The sequence below is a fragment of the Oncorhynchus mykiss genome, chromosome 10, assembly GCF_013265735.2.
Source record: "Oncorhynchus mykiss isolate Arlee chromosome 10, USDA_OmykA_1.1, whole genome shotgun sequence".
Lineage (NCBI taxonomy): Eukaryota > Metazoa > Chordata > Actinopteri > Salmoniformes > Salmonidae > Oncorhynchus > Oncorhynchus mykiss.
The window spans coordinates 62,974,765-62,997,104 of NC_048574.1; the positions used below are offsets into that span (position 1 = coordinate 62,974,765).

The 22,340-nt window shown below is 44.0% G+C and overlaps 2 protein-coding genes across 8 annotated transcripts in view; one reads left to right on the forward strand and one right to left on the reverse strand.

Moving 5' to 3' along the window:
- Positions 1-14,800, reverse strand: part of LOC110534626 (zinc finger protein with KRAB and SCAN domains 8) — a 98,619-nt gene extending 83,819 nt beyond the window's left edge. Inside the window, exons 1-7 of one of the 5 annotated variants that reach the window (XM_021619546.2) lie at positions 14,333-14,790; positions 13,835-13,965; positions 13,524-13,691; positions 12,155-12,292; positions 11,918-12,029; positions 11,581-11,705; positions 7,810-9,009 (exon numbers count right to left, since the gene is read on the reverse strand). In XM_021619546.2, coding sequence (XP_021475221.2) covers positions 8,119-9,009; positions 11,581-11,705; positions 11,918-12,029; positions 12,155-12,292; positions 13,524-13,691; positions 13,835-13,965; positions 14,333-14,573 — 1,806 coding nt within the window. In that variant the 5' untranslated portion in view covers positions 14,574-14,790 and the 3' untranslated portion in view covers positions 7,810-8,118. Of the gene's footprint in view, positions 1-1,262; positions 1,428-1,622; positions 1,754-2,164; positions 2,670-7,809; positions 9,010-11,580; positions 11,706-11,917; positions 12,030-12,154; positions 12,293-13,523; positions 13,692-13,834; positions 13,966-14,332 lie in introns of those variants that run through there. The other 4 variants (XM_036934491.1, XM_036934493.1, XM_036934492.1 and 1 more) reach the window with 4 other exon arrangements.
- LOC110534616 (oocyte zinc finger protein XlCOF7.1-like) overlaps positions 1-22,340 on the forward strand; it is a 1,104,347-nt gene that overhangs the window by 576,077 nt on the left and 505,930 nt on the right. The gene's annotated exons all lie outside the window — the stretch shown is intronic.

The window sequence follows — 22,340 nt, forward strand, 5'->3', positions numbered from 1 at the left end:
ACACAACAACATTTGGAGAAAGTCAAGGGATGTGAAAACTTTCTGAAGGCATTGTATATCACACAATGTCTGGATGCAATATTCTACCCAGGAATATTCAACACTGAAATATGTTACTCTCGTTATTCCAAATGAATCTGTGGATTTTTTCAGCTGACAAAAATGAATCTGACTTTATTATAAACGTCAGAAGCTATCGAGTGGAATGGTGACTTTCTATGTTATAGAGTGAAATGTTTTTTCTGCTGGTGTATCTTGAGGTATCTCCTCTCTGAGAACCTCTTCCCGCAGTGATTACAGGCGAATGGCCTTTCTCCTGTGTGGACCCTCTGGTGCCTCTTCAGGTCACCAGCCTGAGCAAAGCGCATTTGACACTGGGTACAGCTGAAGGGTTTCACCCCTGTGTGGACCCTCTGGTGCCTCTTCAGGGTGCTAGCCTGGGCGAAGCGCATGTTACACTGGGTACAGCTGTAGGGTTTCACCCCTGTGTGGATCCTCTGGTGGATCTCCACCTTCTGGAGGCAGCTAAAGCCTTTGTTACAGAACATGCAGAGGAACCGTTTCTCTTTACTATTGCCTGATGTTGCTCCCCCTCCCTGAGTCTGGGCTCTAGCCCTGTCATTTGAGTTCAATACCTGATCGAAAACAACATAGCCGTGTGAATCGGAAGGCCCCATCGACGTAGACACTGGGTCGCGATCCTTGAACGTGTGTAAAGAGGAGTGGGTCGGGACATTTAGATTTGTCTCTAAGCTTTCCCTGTAGTCTAAGAAGTCACTGGTGTTGCCCTGCAAGTGTCCTTTTCCTAAGTGAGTCTCGTCTGCATTCCATGTCAGAGGAGAGTCACCCTCCACTTTCACAGTGACCTCATCTACGACCAGACCCTCCCCTTTCTTATTTCTTTCTATGGACCCTTCAGAGTAAACACTACTACTGTACCGGTTCCAGTCCCCTCTAGACAGATCAGTCTGTGTCTCTAAACCCAAAGGCATGTTGCCAGGGTCCATCTCTGTAGCGTAAGAACAAGACGGATCATTACCGCCAGAGTGTAATGTGTCACCATCACCACGGGAATAAACCATCCACGGGCTCTGGTGAAATACCGGTAAATACTCTGAGCCAGGAGAAGGAGGACACCCCAGTTTCTCCAGTCTCTCTGGGTCTGATCTGTGGTCAGATCCTGTGTGTAAGAGGCTGTGTGTTACAGCTAAAGTCTCAGTGTCTGTCTCTGACTTGAGGACGGCGTTCGGCGTTCCACTGACCTCCATGATGCTGCGTCGGGTCCTGGGCTGTGGCGTGGCGGCGAGGTCCTCCGTGGCTTCAGGGGAAGCTCCAGGCACTGCAATCTGGATGTCTCTGCTGTGCTGTGGGTCCTCCTCTCCTTCAGACCTCTCTTGCTTGACCCCAGGACCTGCAACCTCTGCATCCTGACACAAGAAGGAGGTTGTTACTAGTATCCAGTTCAATTGGATAACAATGTCAAAGGGATGTCTCACAAGCTCCCTTATGGCAGATAAATAAGGATGTAAATGTAAGCAAGTGAATAGCTGAGGGGGGCCTTTCTGAAATAAACTGATCACAGTTGATATACTGTAATTTTAATGTAACACGTTTACACTAACCTCTATCACGATAACGTGCTGGGTTGAGGTTCGACTCCCCTCATCAACAGTGATTGGTTGGTCATCTCTCCATGTATTGTGTCCCGCTGGCTTCACAAAGCTCTTGTGGCCTCCAGTGAGATCTCCTTCAGCTGAGAGAGTGATTGGGGGAAAAGAGGTGGTTAGGTTAGCTACTGTAAATGCTCAAAAGATATTGTACATGATTGACACTGTCTAGAATTGGCAAGAATGTAAGGTAACACTTCTCATAACTTCTTGACATACTATTTATTGATTGATCAATGTATTGTGTTCCATATATCACATTGTTTTTATTGAGTAAATAATAGGAAATGCAGTAAATCAAGAATCTGGTTAAATTATATTGCTTCTTTGCGCAAGATAACTAAGTAATCAGCTGAATTATTGCATACTAACTACCCAAAAACGGACCAAGACCCAATTCTGGTTAACCATATATGTGTTTAACACATCTAAAATCACACATGCGCAGAGGGGAACCGGCGACATGCCCCGCATCCTTGGGCTTCTTCAAAATGTACCTCTTGCCATTCCTCTGTATCGGTCGAGGATCTTGACACTTCTGGGACGACTGGCGAGGACGCGTTCCCGTGACAATTTCAGTTCAAGTAGCTGTAGTTTCCTCCGCAATGCACTGGTTTCTTTTTGGCTTTGAGTTATTTCCAAACGAAAGACTGCATAGTCGTCGTCTACGAGTTTACAGACCTCTGCCACTGCGGCATTCGCTAGCACCTCCATTATGGAGGCTATTTGAGTGTGAAAAACCATACAGTTAGCAGCCATTATTAACTAACTTAGTAGCTAGGTAGCGTTACCTAGATAGCTAACCTCTATTGACCATCCAAGTCCTGTCTCCAACGAGGATTAAAGACTACATGGGGTAAGTATGTGGTGCTGTGCAGTTAAATTATACATAGTTTGAGTTCCAGGGTGTTAATAAACGTCTAAATAAATTTTAAAAAACGCTAACATGAAAATTATTCTTAGTTACTGTTTACTTCCGTTTATACCGATGAGAAAGGATGTTGTCGCTCAAAGGGTGTGGCTAAATGAAAAGCGTATGCGCACTGTTCTTTGAAATACGGTACTGCTTATCTCCTATTCAAGATCAGTCTTAAAAGCTTAGATCACTTAGAACAGTGTTAGCAAGATGAGTAGAATAAAATACAATATAATTACTTTTCCATCTACATCACCTCAGTACTGTAAATATTTAACTTTCCTTTGATCTAGCCTAGGTTTACTGTCTCTCTAAAAACAAGCCTGTTTCAAATGACAAGTTAATGAGGGGTATGTGTTCAAATAACCTACAAAACAGAAGGGTCGTTCCATTTGATTTCAACCACAACCCTTTTTTGATTTGAAGGAAATTTTCCATACATATTTGCCCATGGTAGAAGTGGTCAGGAAGTTACTTTTTGGAACTTAATGCCAAAACAGGCGCTCAAGGTTGAACCATTTTGAACCATCCTGTGTGGAAGCATCTGCTTTTAATATACTTTTCATCCCTCATTTACTCAATTCTTTGCATTATTTTGGTAGTTAGCTGTATTTTCTGAGATTTACACTCTATCAGTGCAGGACAGTTAATAACCATAGCAATAAACACAAGAAACCATACTTTACTAAAACTCATCCTCTCTGGATCTCTCTCTTCAGGCCTACTCACTCACCCTTGGGCTGTCCTCTACTCTCTTCACTGCCTCGGCATAGAACACTTTCTGCACAACTCAAATTCTGTCAATCTCAACCTGTCTCTCTCTCACAGGGCACACAGTTGACACAGTGCTTTCTCTATCCCAACTCCCAACACTCTCCCTTCTAGACACTGCTGCAACATGTCAATCCTTTACACCTAAAGCACCATAGCAGGGTTCGGAACATGGGCCCTCACAGAATAGCAAATATAAGCTAACCATATCAGGTAGAAACTCTGTCATAGTTCAACAAAACAGATAGGGTATTCTCAGTCTTGCCATTGCCACCGGATCTACGTCTCACAAACACCAGAAATATTCATTTTCATTTGATCCACCTCAACGCTACCCCATTCATCACTCTGTTGAGCGACGGCCTGCTCCAGAGAGCAAAGCACGACACAGGTCGATCCCGAGTCGCGTGACACGGAGCGCCCGCTGCCTCTGGGCAGAGGATGCACAAAAAAAAATCTTAAATTGAATTCTCGAAACTTACAATTCAACTTTAATAATCCCAGAGAGGCAATTCGTTCAGGCCTGACAGGGTGCTTCAGACAGGACAAACACAGTATATAAAAAAAAAATGTAAGAGACAAAAAAAAACGCATTAAGGCATCAGTTAAAAGTGCATGGTGCATTTAAGTCCGTGGTAGCCACAGTTCTTAGTTTAGCCCTGCCATTAATTATCTCTAGAATAGTCTTCATGAATGGTCCTGTTAACCAGGCGATTTGCCTCAGCTACGAACAAGGCCCTGCGTCTATTGGTGGAACACTTGAGAAAGCACAGGCGACATCCCAAAGGGGAGCAGATGGAACTGCGGGTTGAGGATATGGTGCTGTTCCCCATGATGTCGTAGGCTTTCCTCCTGGCCTGCTGCTCAAAGAATGAGGCCAGACTTCTGAGGCAGCCTGGTGATCTTTGAGCAGGTGTTCACAATGGCTTGAAGGCAGTATCTGTTCTTGACAGAGAGGGATGTAAACCAGCATACTTAATTATTTATTTTTTTACCTTTAACTAGGCAAGTCAGTTAAGAACAAATTCTTATTTACAATGATGGCCTACAGGGGAACAGTGGGTTAACTGCCTTGTTCAGGAGCAGAACAATCAGTCATTGGTGTAGATAATAAAGGGAGGGGTGACACCCTTGTGGTGAACCTGTTCAAGTGAGTAGTTTTTTTTGGACGTGGCACCATTAGCATAGACTCTACATAATTCACAAGTTAAAACCTCTTTGGGCTAGGGGGCAGTATTTTCACGTTCGGATGAAAAGCGTGCCCAGAGTAAACTACCTGCTACTCAGGCCCAGAAGCTAGGATATGCATATTATTGGAAGATTTGGATAGAAAACACTCTGACGTTTCTAAAACAGTTTGAATGATGTCTGTGAGTATAACATAACTAATGTGGCAGGCAAAAACCTGAGAAAAATCCAACCAGGAAGAGGTTTGTAGTTTGTAGAGACTCAAATCTCCCTCACTAGCTTTAAGCACCAGTTGTCAGACCAGCTCACAGATCACTGCACCTGTACATAGCCCATCTATCTACTTACCTCATCCCCATACAGTATTTATTTATTTATCTTGTTCCCCAGTATCTCTACTTGCATATTCATCTTCTGCACATCTACCAATCCAGTAGTTAATTGCTATATTGTCATTACTTCGCCACCATGGCCTATTTATTGCTTTAACTCCCTTAACTTTCCTCATTTGCACTCTGTATATAGACTTTTTGCCTTATTATGTTCTACTGTATTATTGACTATGTTTTGTTCATTCCATGTGTAACTCTGTGTTGTTGTATGTGTCGAATTGCTATGCTTTATCTTGGCCAGGTCGCAGTTGCAAATGAGAACTTGTTCTCAACTAGCCTACCTGGTTAAATAAAAAATAAAATAAAAGGTTTGTAGGCCTCCTTGCTCACACATGCTTTTTCAGTTCTGCCCACAAATTGTCTATGGGATTGAGGTCAGGGCTTTGTGATGGCAACTCCAATACATTGACTTTGTTGTCCTTAAGCCATTTTGACCCAACTTTGGAAGTATGCTTCCAAAGTGGTCATTGTCCATTTGTGTTCAAGCTTTAACTTCCTGACTCCTTCCTGAGCAGTATGACGGCTGCGTGGTCCCATGGTGTTTATATTATATTGCGTACTATCGTTTGTACAGATGAACATCATACCTTCAGGCTTTTGGAAATTGCTCCCAAGGATGAACCGGTCTTGGCAGATTCCTTTTGATTTTCCCATGATGTCAAGCAAAGAGGCACAGAGTTATTTATTTTTTTTACTTTTATTTAACTAGGCAAGTCAGTTAAGAACAAATTCTTATTTTCAATGACAGTCTAGGAACAGTGGGTAATCTGCCTTGTGTTCAGGGGCAGAACAACAGATTTTTACCTTGTCAGCTCAGGGATTCAATCTTACAACCTTTCGGTTACTAGTCCAACGCTCTAACCACTAGGCTACCACTGCCTCACCCAGTTTGAAGGTAGGCCTTGAAATACATCCACAGGTACACCTCCAATTGACTCAAATTATGTCAATTAGCCTATCAGAAGCTTCTAAAGCCATGACATCATTTTCTGGAATTTTCTAAGCTGTTTAAAGGCACAGTCAATTTAGTGGATATAAACTTCTGACCCACTGGACTTGTGATACAGTGAATTATAAATTAAATAATCTGTCTGTAAACAATTGTTGGAAAAATGACTTGTGTCATGCACAAAGTAGATGTTCTAACCGACTTGCCAAAACTCTAGTTCGTTAACAATACATTTGTGGAGTGGTTGAAAAACAAGGGGTGGTTAAGGGCGCTGTGCCGCAGCGCCAGCTGTGCCATCAGAGTCCCTGGGTTCGCGCCCAGGCTCTGTCGTAACCGGCCGCGACCGGGAGGTCCGTGGGGCGACGCACAATTGGCCTAGCGTCGTCCGGGTTAGGGAGGGATTGGTCGGTAGGGATCTCCTTGTCTCATCGTACACCAGCGACTCCTGTGGCGGGCCGGGCGCAGTGTGCGCTAACCAAGGTTGCCAGGTGCACGGTGTAGCCTCCGACACATTGGTGCGGCTGGCTTCCGGGTTGGATGCGCGCTGTGTTAAGAAGCAGTACGGCTGGTTGGGTTGTGTATCGGAGGACGCATGACATTCAGCCTTCGTCTCTCCCGAGCCCGTACGGGAGTTGTAGCAATGAGACAAGATGGTAGCTACTACAACAATTGGATACCACGAAATTGGGGAGAAAAAAAAAAACAAGTTGTTTTAATGACTCCAACCTAAACGTATGTAAACTTCCGACTTCAACTGTATATTCATTCAGTTAGCTCACATTTGCTTGCAACTCCTCCAGCTTGTAATTTATTTGAATCTGGCTCTCTGCATTATCACTGGATGTTGGCCAGGTGGGATGCTACCGTCCCACCTATCCCAGAGAAGTTAAACTAATAACACAAACAATTATGCGTTTTCATGTTTTTATTGAACACATTGTGTAAACATTCACAGTGCAGGGTGGAAAAAGTATGTGAACCCTTGCATTTAGTAACTGGTTGAACCTCCTTTGGCAGCAATAACCTCAACCAAATGTTTCCTGTAGTTGCGGACCAGACCTGCACAACGGTCAGGAGGAATTTTGGACCATTCCTCTTTACAAAACTGTTTCAGTTCAGCAATATTCTTGGGATGTCTGGTGTGAACTGCTCGAAGTCATGCCACAGCATCTCAATCGGGTTGAGGTCAGTACTCTGACTGGGCCACTCTGGAAGGCATTCTGTTGATTTACTTCTGTGTTTTGGGTTGTTGTCTTGTTGTCTTGTCACCCAACTTCTGTTGCGCTTCAATTGGCGGACAGATAGCCTGACATTCTCCTGCAAAATGTCACGATAAACTTTAATTAATTTTTACGTCGATGATAGAAAGCTGTCCAGGCCATGAGGCAGAAAAGCAGCCCATAACCACGATGCTCCCTCCATCATACTTTAGTTGAGGTTTTGATGTTGGTGTGCTGTGCCTTTTCTTTCTCCACACAGTGTTGTGTTGTTTCCAAACAACTCAAATGTAGTTTCATCTGTCCAAAGAATATTTTGCCAGTAGCGCATCCAGGTGCACTTTTGCAAACTTCAGACGTGCAGCAATGGGTTTTTTTGGACAGCAGTGGATTCTTCCGTGGTGTCCTCCCATAAACACCATTATTGTTTAGTGTTTTACGTATCATAGACTCGTCAACAGACAGTTAGCATGTTCCAGAGATTTCTGTATGTCTTTAGCTGACACTCTAGGATTCTTCTTAACCTCATTGAGCATTCTGCACCATTACTAGGTATATATTCAGAAGACGTTTGAGCCTTGCACCTTTCTTCCCACTCAGAGATCTCGACAAATCAAGACACCGGTCTACACTGAAGAGGAAGGATCGTATTGGTTGGCGTAATAGTTCAAAGGGTGTGGTTAAATGAAAATAGTATGTGCACTGTTCTTTGAAATACGCTACTGGTTATTACCTTACACTTCAAATCTCATACGATCAGTATCTTTCAAGCTGAGAGCAGACTTGTTTAGAAAGAACAGAATGACTTTATTCCATCTACATCACCTCAATAAGGTAAATATTCAACTGTCCTTGTTCTAGCCTAGGTTTACTGTCTCTTAAAAACAAGTTAAATAGAGGATTAATGAGGGGTATGGTTAATTACCCTCTTACCCCAAGACACTTCACACGATAACAACAATCTGTCAGCTAAAGAATGATTCCCTGACATCCCCTGCGTACAGCTGAAGACGCACTGCTACGATTTCTCCTCGTTGTGGACACTCCTATGTCTGATAAGCTCTTGTAGTTTAGTTTGCACTTGAAGGGTGTGAACGGTCTGGTGCGTCTTCACATAATTTGCCTCAGCAAAGCGCTTCCCACACGTGGGGCAGGCATACGGCATGTCTGTGTCCGTCCTAACGCTCGGCCTCCCATGTTGTGACCCAATGACATCAGAGGAGGTAAAAGCAGGAGCCACCCTCAGTTGATTAGTCTTTGAGCTCCCTCCTTGACCTCTAGCCATTGTTTGGGTGTTGTTGGGATTGTGTGCGGTGTTATAGGCTAGGTGAACGCCCATCCTGACCCTGTCTGTATTCATGGGGTAACCATGAGGTAACTGAGGAAGGCTAAACCCAGGTCCAGGCTTTCTATGAACCCAGTCACCAGGCATTAGATGAGACCCTGAAGGAGAAGACAGACTTGCTGATAGACTACCATCAGGGGGGTCTCCCACCACTCTCTGTGAAGGCTGAAGCCCAGGGTTACCTGCTCTGTTCATCATGGATACCGTGGTGTTTGTATCATAGGAACACGAGGGTCTATCTCTATCAGCCCCAGGCCCTGCTTCATCCCTGCTCTGAGACTGTGAAGAGAAGGGTCTGGTCTGCGGACTGGAGCCTCTGTCTCTCAGATGACCACCAGGACCGAGGTGGTTCAGTCCACCTGTGCACTGGTTGTGTTCTATGTAGTTGTTGTGGTGGAGTCTCTGTCCCCCGTGGTTGGTTCCGGGTTCTGACTGGGGAAGGAAGAGTGACGGCTCCTGATCCAGGGTCCTGATCCGGGGCCAGGGTTTGTGGCCAGCCTCTTCAGAAGTCCAGTCTCTCCCGCCAGTAACACCGGATATCAGCAGGTCTTCATGGACTGCAGACTGCAAACAAAGATGGTACAGAAAAGCATAAATGTTTTTATATAAAGAAACTCTAAAATGTTAACCACAGTCAAGCTCATCTCTAACACTGATTCAAGTACCAAACATTAGTCAGTCAGCACAGAGTCAATTTAGTATTTAATTGAAACAAAATGGCATTACACTCACATTTATTGCACGAAACGATACGCGACAGGACTAACTTTCACTATGGTAACACTTTTCTGTAAATCTGGTACCCTAGCTTTGATAAAATTTATTTTAGAATACTTTGGAAAAGGTTCAACATAACATTACACACAGCTTCACTACTTCAGGTCAAGTAAACATGAATTACGGCACTATCATTATTTCACTATAAAACATCAGCATCAACCTAAAGGGCCATGTCCAACAGCAGCTTGACCGCAGGGATGACAAACACCCCTTTCCCCTTCACAATATAAATCTAAAGTATAAAATGTTTCCATCTGCCATGAATTTGCCTTGATCAGCCCGAGCTCTTATCGCCGTAACACAAACCCTTGCGACACCATCAGTCGACATGGTGTTGGTCCAGTTGACACCCGAAGCTGACTCTCAGCCGATCATGCCTTCACTCAACCGAGTTCGGCCCGAAAGGTGAACAATGGCTGACAGAGGTAAGTTCAAAAACAATAAAAAAAATCCCTCACTAAACCCTAAACCTTAACTACGTCTCGTAATGAATGTGGAAATTGAGCAAATTGTGGTGACTAAGCTGCTTGGAGTAACCCTGGATTGTAAACTGTCATGGCCTAAACATATTGATGCAACAGTAGATAAGATGGGTAGATGTCTCTCCATAATAAAGCGCTGCTCTACCTTCTTTTAACAACACTATCAACAAGGCAGGTACTACAGGCCCTAGTTTTGTCGCACCTAGACTACTGTTCAGTAGTGTGGTCACAGAGGGACTTGTAGGTGGCTCAGAACAGGGCAGCACGGCTGGCGCTTAAAAGTACACAGAGAGCGAACAATGACATGCACGTTAATCTCTCATGGCTCAAAGTGGGAGAGAGATCGACTTCCTTATTACTTGTTTTTGTAAGAGGTGTTGACAAGCTGAATGTCCGGAGCTGTCTGTTTAAACTACTAGCACACAGCTCAGACATCCATGCATACCCCACACAAGACATGCCACCAGAGGTCTCTTCACAGTCCCCAAGTCCAGAGCAGACTATGGGAGACGCACAGTACTAAATAGAGCCATGACTACATGGAACTCTATTCCACATCAGGTAACTGATGCAAGCAGAATAATCAGATGTAAAAAGCAGGTAGAAATACATCTCATGGAACAACAGGGACTGTGAAGAGACACACACAAAAGGTACAGACACATACATTGTGATATTGTTATATGGTGTTATTGAACATTGTGTTGTGGATATGTGGTGGTGTAGGGATGTTATACGATGTACTGTTTTATCTTTAGCTCATTCAGTACAAACATAGTTCACTGTTTTATCTGTTGTTTTAGAAGTAATGTGGGTGCTTTGGTGTGTTTGGACCCCAGGAAGGGTAGCTGCTGCCTTGGCAGCAGCTAATGGGCATCCCTAATTTTTTTAATTTGTATTTTTTAGCCGTTATTTTACCAGGTAAGTTGACTGAGAACACGTTCTCATTTACAGCAACGGCCTGGGGAATAGTTACAGGGGAGAGGAGGGGGATGAATGAGCCAATTGTAAACTGGGGATTATTAGGTGACCGTGATGGTTTGAGGGCCAGATTAGGAATTTGGCCAGGACACCGGGGTTAACACCCCTACACTTATGATAAGTGCCATGGGATCTTTAATGACTTCAGAGTCAGGACACCCGTTTAATGTCCCATCCGAAAGATCACTGCCCTGGGGTATTGGGATATTTTTAGACCAGAGGAAAGAGTGCCTCCTACTGGCCCTCCAACACCACTTCCAGCAGCATCTGGTCTCCCATCCATGGACTGTCCAGGACCAACCCTGTTTAGCTTCAGAAGCAAGCCAGCAGTGGTATGCAGGGTGGTATGCTGCTGGCAAATAATAAATACAAATTTCATATTTAGCCTAGCTAGCCAGTTATATTTGCGTAGCAGAGTAGTGCGCAACAGCCATGGAATACTGCATACATTTTAAAAGGCATTACATCATAAATAGTATGAAAATGAGTACATACTACGCAGTTTAAGTACAGTATGTCGGATGTTATTATGGGTATTCGGACATGGAGAGTGTCTGTGTTGTCGCAGGATCCATGTTCCAGTTGATAGATCCTATAGAAGGCAGACTGATGGCAGCACCTGGTAGGGGATTAACCTGAGGCGCCATCTGTCTCTCTGAATCTCAACTATAGGAGCAGGACGGAGCATCGCTAGCAGAGTGTCTGTTCTCTCCCGCCACAAACCGACACCTCCCAGTCTCCACAGACTAAATCTACGCTTCATCCTGGTCTCAGTCAGTCTGTTGTGATGAAGACTAAGTTTGGTTGTTTTGTGTTCGACTGTTTGTTTCTGGTTGTGGTTAAGAGTGTTGTTCCCCAGCCCAGAGTTGAGGACACTGTCCCATCCACTGACCTCCACTATGTCGCCTCTGGTCCTGGCCTGCTCAGTGATATCGTCCTGCGAGCCCTTAGCCGCACCAGTCAGGGTCAGAGAATCCAAGACAGCCACCCAGTATTTGTTAGCCTCCAGCCAACCACCTGCAGGAAAAGGTTACAAAATAGACTTTACAAATATGGTATGAGTTAGTTACCTGGTCAAGTTCATACATTCTAATGTGTGTTTTTGTACGTGCACATACATTGTATTGATTTAATTTGATAAATTAAGAGAAAATAATAGCCAGGTGCATCACTATTCCCATTGAATATCTATTACTGTATGTATATATATATATTCATTTCTCTCTGACCTTGCTCCCCCATCTTTAGTCCACTCAGCAGATCAATGCTCTCTGGTCCATCCTCTACTGTCTCCTCTTTGACTAGCAGCAGATCAGGCTTCCCATCCTCCATGTCTACTGACTGTAAGAGAGAGTGAGAGGATGTTGGATAAACAAATCTGATATGAGCACCCTGCTATAGAGCATCTTCTGATTGGGCAATGAGGGATTTCTATAGTAGTAAACAGTAGTTTACAGTGGGCTCACCTCAGTGAGACTGTGTGTGGTCCTGTGCTGCTCAGCTGGTTCCTCTGTGGGTTCAGGAGGTGTAGTCCGGCTGTCCTCCATGACCATGGTCCCCAGACCCTCCTCACACATCAACAGCACCTCTGGACCCTCCTCCTCCTGGAAGAGACAGGTGATACAGATTACACAGAATACACTCCCTCAGGTATGTACACACAGATAAAACACACTTTCAACATGGAGTGTTTACCCATCCCCACTATGTTTGAGTTCTATACTGTAGTTACAGAATGACTTCATTGTTGTTCAACCCATCATGGTGGACATACATATGATGTTGTGGGTAAATATGTGTCAGCTATGATAAGACAAAAGTCAACAAAAGACAAACTATTTTGACGTGTACAGTAGATGTTTGTTAGTGTGTGGGTCTAGAGTCAAAGAAAATCTTAGAATGAAAAGTCCTATTTTGTGTTTAGTAAACATAAACAAGTGTTAAATGCACCATATGTATAAATCAGCATTCATTTCCTCATTAAAAGTATTTTGTGAAAATTTGTGAACATTAAAAAGCCTACACAGCACAAACAATATGAAACAGGCATTTTAGGCTCATACCACACTATCTGTGGGATCTTCTCTGCTGTCAACAATGAAAATTAATCTTTGTCATGTTTGATCTAAACGTCAGAAGCTATTCCTGTGGAATGGTAACTTTATATTTTATAGAGTGGAATGTTTTTTTCTGCTGGTGTATCCTGAGGTAGCTCCTCTATTAGAACCTCTTCCTGCAGTGTGAACGACCTCTCTCCTGTGTGGACCCACTTGTGCCTCTTCTTGTTTCAAGTTGTAATGTCAACTGCACAAGTATAGTGAAATGCCTCTCTTGCGAGCTCTAAACCCAGCAATGCAGTAATCAATAACAATGTAATATAAAAAATAAAAATCTAAAAAAGTAAATATGCATATTATATACATAGTCAGTTCTAGTACCATACTACAATTTGCAGTGATACTGGAGCGACATGTATAGGGGTAAGGTGACAAGGAATCAGGATATATGATAAACAGAGTAGCAGCAGCATATATGATGATTGTATGTAAGTGGGTGTGCGTGTGAGGAAATTATGAATTGAGTGTTTGTGTGTGTGTTGGAGTGTGCATGAGTGTGTAAGGCCCTGTGAGTGTGCATAGAGACAGTGCAAAAATAAAATACAAGGGTGAACTCAGTCCATGTAGCAATTTTGTAAGCCATTTAGCAGACTTATGCCTTGGGGAATGAAGCTGTTCAGGAGCCTATTGGTGTCAGACTTGATGCACCGGTACCACTTGCCATGCTGAAGCAGAGAGAACAGTCTATGGCTTGGCGGCTGGAGTATTGGCGACTGACCTCCGTGATGCTGGGTCGGGCTCTTGGCTGCGCTGGGGTGGTAGTGGGGTCCTCCGTGGCTACAGGGGGCGCTCCAGACTCTCCAGTCTGGATGTCTCTGCTGTGCCGTAGGTCCTCCTCTCCTTCAGACCTCTCCTGCTTGACCCCAGGACCTGCAGCCTCTGCAGACTGATACAAGAAGATAACAAGGACAACAATGCTGTAGGGAAGTCTCACTAGGTCCCCTAAGGCAGATAAATGAGGATGTACATTTAAGCAAGTGAATAGATGAGGGGAGCTAACTATTTTTTATGCAGCACTATTACACTAACCTCTATCATGATAATGTGCTGGGTTGAGGTTCCATTCCCCTCATCAACAGTGATTTGTTGACCATCTCTCCATGTATTGTGTGCCGCTGGCTTCACAAAGCTCCTGTGGCTTCCAGTTAGACGTCCTTCACCTGAGAGAGTGATTGGGGGAAAAAGAGGTGGTTAGGTTAGGTACTGCCAGTGCTCAGTGGTATATTGCACACTTTTGTCACTGTCTACAATTGGCAAGGATGTAAGGTGACACTTCTCATAACTTATTGATACACTATTTATTGATCAATGTATTATGTTACATGAATCACATTTATTTTGTCAATAAAAACATAGAAAATGCAGAAAATCTCAAATCTGGTTAGAATATGATAGTGTATTTGCGCAAGATAGCTAAATAAATAATAATGCATACAATCCAAAAACTGAGCAAAACCTAATTATTGGTAACACATCACATGTATAGAGGAACGGGGCGACAGGCCGCGCAACCTCAGCATAATGTACCTCTTGCCATTCCTCTGTATCGGTCGAAGATCTTGAAACTATTGGGACGACTGACAGGGACGCGCTCCCGTGCCACCTTCATTTCCAGTAGTTTCCTCCGCAATCCTCTGTTTTCTTTCTGGCTTTGAGTTATTTGCAAACGAAACACTGCATAATCGTCGTCTACGACTTTACATATTTCTGCCACGGCTGCATTCGCTAGCACCTCCATGATGGAGGCTATTTGAGCGTGATAAACCATACAGTTATATGTTTAGCAAGCTGGCGTTAAAGAGATAACATCTATCAACTAAGTCCTGTCTGCAACGCGAATTAAACACTATGTGGGGGTAAGTATGTGATAATGTGCAGTTAAAGACTCATATTTTGAGTTGCAGGTTGTTAAATAAATGTTTAATAACAAAAACGCTAATGTGGTCACAGTTCACTTCCGTTTACGTGTTTTTCTTAGTGTGAGTTTCCGGCAGACTTGACGCTATGTTGCGTATTGCTTGCTGCCATTCACAGGTCGGAGGAGTCATGGGCTAGGAACAAAAAAAAAAATATATATATATATATACACTGCTAAAAAAAAATAAAGGGAACACTAAAATAACACATCCTAGATCTGAATGAATGAAATATTATTTTTTCTTTACATAGTTGAATGTGCTGACAACAAAATCACACAAAAATGATCAATGGAAATCAAATTTATGTGGGGAGAACAAGTATTTGTTACACAGCCGATTTTGCAGGTTTTCCTTCTTACAGAGCATGTATAGGTCTAATTTTTTATCATAAATACACTTCAACTATGAGAGACGGAATCTAAAACAAAAATCCAGAAAATCACATTGTATGATTTTTAAGTAATTCATTTGCATTTTATTGCATGACATAAGTATTTGATACATCAGAAAATCAGAACTTAATATTTGGTACAGAAACTTTTGTTTGCAATTACAGAGATCATACGTTTTCTGTAGTTCTTGACCAGGTTTGCACACACTGCAGCAGGGATTTTGGCCCACTCCTCCATACAGACCATCTCCAGATTCTTCAAGTTTCGGGGCTGTCGCTGGGCAATACGGACTTTCAGCTCCCTTCAAAGATTTTCTTTTGGGTTCAGGTCTGGACACTGGCTAGGCCACTCCAGGACCTTGAGATGCTTCTTACGGAGCCACTACTTAGTTGCCCTGGCTGTGTGTTTTGGGTCGTTGTCATGCTGGAAGACCCAGCCAAGACCCATCTTCAATGCTCTTACTGAGGGAAGGAGGTTGTTGGCCAAGACCTCGCGATACATGGCCCCATCCATCCTCCCCTCAATACGGTGCAGTCGTCCTGTCCCCTTTGCAGAAAAGCATCCACAAAGAATGATGTTTCCACCTCCATGCTTCACGGTTGGGATGGTGTTCTTGGTTGTACTCATCCTTCTTCTTCCTCCAAACGCGGCGAGTGGAGTTTAGACCAAAAAGCTCATTTGTCTCATCAGACCACATGACCTTCTCCCATTCCTCCTCTGGATCATCCAGATGGTCATTGGCAAACTTCAGACGGGCCTGGACATGCGCTGGCTTGAGCAGGGGGACCTTGCGTGCGCTGCAGGATTTTAATCCATAACGGCGTAGTGTGTTACTAATGGTTTTCTTTGAGACTGTGGTCCCAGCTCTCTTCAGGTCATTGACCAGGTCCTGCCATGTAGTTCTGGGCTGATCTCTCACCTTCCTCATGATCATTGATGCCCCACGAGGTGAGATCTTGCACCCAGACCGAGGGTGATTGACCGTCATCTTGAACTTCTTCCATTTTCTAATAATTGCGCCAACAGTTGTTGCCTTCTCACCGACCTGCTTGCCTATTGTCCTGTAGCCCACCCCAGCCTTGTGCAGGTCTACAATTGTATTGCTGATGTCCTTACACAGCTCTCTGGTCTTGGCCATTGTGGAGAGGTTGGAGTCTGTTTGATTGAGTGTGTGGACAGGTGTCTTTTATACAGGTAACGAGTTCAAACAGGTGCAGTTAATACAGGTAATGAGTGGAGAAGAGGAGGGCTTCTTAAAGAAAAACTAACAGGTCTGTGAGAGCCAGAATTCTTACTGGTTGGTAGGTGATCAAATACTTATGTCATGCAATAAAATGCAAATTATTTACTTTAAAATCATACAATGTGATTTTCTGGATTTTTGTTTTAGATTCCGTCTCTCACAGTTGAAGTGTACCTATGATAAAAATGACAGACCTCTACATGCTTTGTAAGTAGGAAAACCTGCAAAATCGGCAGTGTATCAAATACTTGTTCTCCCCACTGTATATATCCACATCATTCCTCATGATGCCATCTATTTTGTGAAGTGCACCAGACCCTCCTGCAGCAAAACACCCCCACAACATAATGCTGCCACCCCCGTGCTTCACGGTTGGGATGGTATTCTTCGGCTTGCAAAGATAACGATGGTCATTATGGCCAAACAGTTCTATTTTTGTTTCATCAGACCAGAGGACAATTCTCCAAAAAGTACGATCTTTGTCCCCATGTGCAGTTGCAAACCGTAGTCTGGCTTTTTCATGACAGTTTTGGAGCAGTGGCTTCTTCCTTGCTGAGCGGCCTTTGAGGTTATGTCTATATTGGACTCGTTTTACTGTGGATATAGATTATTTTGCACCTGTTTCCTCCAGCATCTTCACAAGGTCCTTTGCTGTAGTTCTGGGATTGAGTTACACTTTTTGCACCAAAGTACATTAATCTCTAGGAGACAGAACGCGTCTCCTTCCTGAGCGGTATGAAGACTGCGTGGTCCCATGGTGGTTATACTTGCGTACTATTGTTTGTACAGATGAACGTGGTACCTTCAGGCATTTGGAAATTGCTCCCAAGAATGAACCAGACTTGTGGAGGTCTACAATTTTTTTTCTGAGGTCTTGGCTGATTTCTTTTGATTTTCCCATGATGTCAAGCAAAGAGGCACTGAGTTTGAAGGTAGGCCTTGAAATACATCCACAGGTACACCACCAATTGACTCAAATTATGTAAATTATCCTATCAGAATCTTCTAAAGCATGACATAATTTTCGGGAATTGTCTAAGCTGTTTAAAGGCACAGTCAACTTAGTGTATGTAAACTTCTGACCCTCTGGAATTGTGATACAGTGAATTATAAGTGAAATAATCTGTCTAAACAATTGTTGGAAAAATTACTTGTCATGCACAAAGTAGATGTCCTAACCGACTTGCCAAAACTATAATTTGTTAACAAGAAATTTGTGGAGTGGTTGAAAAACTAGTTTTAATGACTCCAACCTAAGTGTATGTAAACTTCAGACTTCAACTGTACACGTCTCAACAAGAAATCTGCATGAACTTAATAAACTGTATTCATTTTGTCATTAAAAGGGTCTTGGGAATTTGTTTTTGTAGTTGAATGGGAGTAATGAGACCGGCATTGGGGAGCGGCACTGGGCAGCGCATTCTTGTTTGCTTCTCCAGTGCAGGTGTTATTTATATTTTTTTTACACACCTTTTTCGATCTTGTCTCATCGCAGCAACTCCCCAATGGGCTCAGGAGGCAAAGGTTGAGTCATGCGTCCTCCGAAACATGACCCACCAAACCAAACACTCGCCCGCTTAACCCGGAAGCCAGCTGCACTAATGTCTTCGGAGGAAACGCTGTTCAACTGACGACCGAAGTCAGCCTGCAGGCGCCCGGCACACCACAAGGACTCCGGTGCAGATATTTTATCCAAGTTGGACCCTCTCTTTCAAGAGTGGAGGTTAGACCCCTGGATGGTCTCCCAGGTATGGGGAATTTTCAGCAGAGCCGATGTAGATCTTTACGCATCGTGAAAATGCGCAGTGTCATTGTTATATTTTTCTTGAAGAGGGACCCTAGTGCCCTGTTGGGAACAGACTCTCTGGCGCACCAGTGGCCTCGTACCCTCCTTTCCGCGTTTCCGCCAGTGGTTCTGATTCAGCCGACGTTGGAGGGTGCGCCGGGAGGGTTGATCATTGATTCTTGTGGCTCCCCGTTGGTCCAGGCAGCCTTTGTTTGCAGAGATCAATCGCCTTTTAGGCGGGGACCTGTTGTCCCAGGCACACGGGCAGGTTTGGCACAGGAGGTCGGATATTCGGTTCCTATGGGCCGAGCCCCTGAGCGGGCCAATCTGATGACTAGAGGTTTACCTCAATGTTATTGCTACCACTCAGTTTGCAAGGGCGCCCTCCACTAAAGGGTTGTATGAGTACAAGTGGCAAGCGTTTGAGCTCTGGTGCTAAGATAATGGACTTATTCCTTTTCAGTGCTCTGTGAGGGACATCCTTATGTTCCTACAGGAGCTTTTTTAGCAGGGGCGGGCATTCTCCACGTTAAAAGTGGACATGGCCGCTATCCCAGCATGTCATGTGGGAATTGACGGAGCCTCACCAGGGACCCACCCCCTGGTAGTGGGGTTCCTCTAAGTTGAATGCCGTCTGACGGGTCTCTAAACCTATTCCGCCCACATGGGACTTGGCGCTGGTTTTGGAGGCACTCTTTGGGCCTCTGGAGTCGGTGGATCTGACGATCCTCTCCTACGAAACCTCCCTGCTCCTGGCTTTGACTAAACGTGTTGGGGACCGTGTTATCCTTACATGCTTCCTGTATTCAGTTCTATGGCTATGTCCTACAGGTCCTTAGCTTTAGAGCTATTTCCCTTTTTGCCTCCTCCTTTTGCTTCTAAAGAGCAACAGAGGTTACATGTCCTGTGTCCGGTGCAAGCTTTACGCTTGTACATTGAACGGACCTGGGATATCCGGTTGTGTGACCAGCTTTTGGTCTCTTTTGCTAATCCAGCTCACAGGAGGGCACTGTCTCAGCCTCCACAATCCAGTGGGAGAGATGCTGCTATCTCCCTGGCATATAGGAGCAAAGGTTAAGGGTTACTTACATGTGTACACACCCACTCCACCAGGGGTCTGGCAGCGTCTTGGGCGTTGTTTAAAGGGTTGACTATAGGAGATATTTGTGCCGTGGCGAGTTGGGCATCACCACACACTTTTGTACGCTTTTATCACTTGGATGTCACTGCTCCCAGTGTGCTTACAAGGGAAAGTCACTAGGCAGTGTGGCATGTGCGCAATACCCAGACTGACGCATCTGGGTGGTCTGCCATGGGCCATTTCATTTAGTATCCATTGGGGTCGTCTTGGGGCATGATTATATTTCCCCATAGTATGTTGTACCAAAGTTGACAGACTGAAAGGGAATGTAACATTATGACTAACTACTGCTCCCTGAAGGAGGCAAATGAGATACAACACCTGTTTGGACCTGCGCTGCCCATTCCTGGGCTCATTATAGAGTATGAATCCTAGCCTCACACTTATCACCTGTGGAAGGCGGGGGTTCCAGTGAGGAACGGATTTCATTGGCCTTGTCTGGCGTGATTGGAGATCCTTCAACCGAAGTCGCAAGAGTGCGACTCTCCATAGTATGTTGTACATCATATCGCCTCCTTCAAAAAACAGTAGTTATAGTCATAACATTAAGTTAACAGTGGGCACACCTCCGTGAGACTGTGTGGTCCTGTGCTGCTCAGCTGATTCCTCTGTGGGTTCAGGAGGAGGTGTAGTCTGGTTGTCCTCCAGCAGCACCTTTTGGACCCTCATCCTCCTGGAAGAGAGAGAGGAGATACATATTACACAGACATACATGCCAATAATAAACACTTTAAACATTGCTTGGCCATACTTGCAACCATATAAATGTGAACAGTTTCTCTGGCTCAAAATGTGTATCAGTCAATTCAGAACGTAGATTTATTTGCAGTTGACAGAGCGCTAAATTGTACACACGTTAGACCTCACCAGTTCAAGTCGTTGACATAGTTGTTGGTTTTCCTTGTTCATGGAAGCATCCTTAACGTACCTCAGTCCAACATCATCAAAGCAACTATCGCGTGTATTTGACTGACTGGTTAAATTGCTCTCTGTGTAAAGTGCCTAGTCCACATAATTGTCACAGACATGGTCATGGCTCTGTCATGAAAATGGCGGTGGAATGTATAGCGGACGTTTTACAGGCTCCTGACCAATTCTGTTATTTTGTGGAGGTTTTTGCGCTGATCTTAATTTTTTTGTTTGTACTGATCTTAAGTTTTTTTTGTACATAATGTTTCCGCCATCAATTCCTATGACTGAAAAAGAGCTCATGGTTATCAGAACAGTGATCACTAACCTCAAATTGGATGAAGATTTCTACTTCAATGAGTCGGTGGCACAGGAAATACTGCTCACCCCAGACTAGGCCCTAATCCACAACACTCGAAAGAGAAAGCAATGTAGAGGCCGACACGCGGCTACCCAGATGAAACTACGGACACGAGTAAATAATCCACCTCTGCCCTCTGTTCTATTGGCTAATGTATGATCACTGGAGAACAAACTGGATGAGCTTCGTTCGAGACTATCCAATAAATAGGACCTGAACAACTGTAATATCCTATGTTTCTCTGAAACTTGGCTGAACAAGGACATGGATAATATTCTAGTGGGTTTTTCTATGCATCGGCAGGACAGAACAGCAGCATCGGGTAAGCACAAAGGGGGTGGTGTGACTCTTTGTTAACAACAGCTGGTACGCAATCTCTAATATTAAGGAAGTCTCGCCTGAGTTAGAATACCTCACGATAAGCTGTAGACCAGGGCTCTCCAACCCTGTTCCTGGAGAGCTACAGTCCTGTAGGTTTTTCGCTCCAACACTAATCTAGCGCACCCGATTCTAATAATTAGTTGGTTGGTAAGCTCAACCGGTGTTAGTTGCAGCTGAGGTTGGAGCGAAAACCTACAGGAGGGTCTCTCTCCAGGAACAGCGTTGGAGACATGCTGTAGACCAGGGCTGCCCAACCCTCTTCCTGGAGATCTACTGTCCTGTAGGTTTTTCAGTCCAACCCTAATTTAGTGCATCTGATTCAGCTAGTTAAGGTCTTGTTGAGCAGCTAATAAGTAGAATCAGGTGTGGACTGAAAACCCACAGGATGGTAGATCTCCAGGAAGAGGCTTGGCAGCCCTGCTGTAGACCATACTACACTGAACAAAAATATAAACACAACATGTAGTGTTGGTCCGATGTTTCATGAGCTGAAATAAAAGATCCCAGAAATGTTCCATTTAAAAGAAGCTTATTTCTCTCATGTTTTATTTACATCCCTGTTAGTGAGCATTTCTTCTATGCCAAGATAATCCATCCATCTGACAGGTGTGGCATATCAAGATGATTAAACAGCATGATCTTTATACAGGTGCACCTTGTGCTGGGGGGCAATAAAAGGCCACTCTAAAATGTGTAGGTTTGTCACACAACACAATGTCACAGATGTCTCAAATTTTGAAGGAGCGTGCAATTGGTTTGCTGACTACAGGAATTTCCACCAGAGCAGTTGCCAGAGAATTTTATGTTAATTTCTCTACCCATGTGTATGGCGTTGTGTGTGTGCACGAGCTGTTTGCTGATGTCAACGTTGTGAACAGAGTGCCCCATAGTGGAGTTGGGGTTATGGTATGGGCAGGCGTAAGGACAACAAACACAATTGCATTTTATGGATGGTAATTTGAATGCACAGAGATACAGTGATGAGATCTTGAGGCCCAGTGTGAGGCACATTTTTTTAAAGGTATCTGTGACCGACATATGCATATCTGTATTCCCAGTCATGTGAAATCCATAGATTAGGGCCTGATGAATTTATTTAAATTGACGGAGTCAGTTATATGAACTGTAACACAGTAAAATGTTCGAAATTGTTGCATTTGTTTGTCCGGTAGATTTACCTTATCCATTATTTTCATAGCCATTTATGTACCATCTGTTGTGGAAATTGCAAGATTATGTTATAATGCTTGTATTGCATTATAATGGTTGCTTTATTCTGCAGAATAGAGTATTCTGTTAACTATTGTGTGTGTTCTACTGAGGGCCTCTGAGATAGCACTGACAGAGGAGATTTACGATGTCTTTGGGTGATAAAACCTAAAGAGCATTCCAGATAACACAAG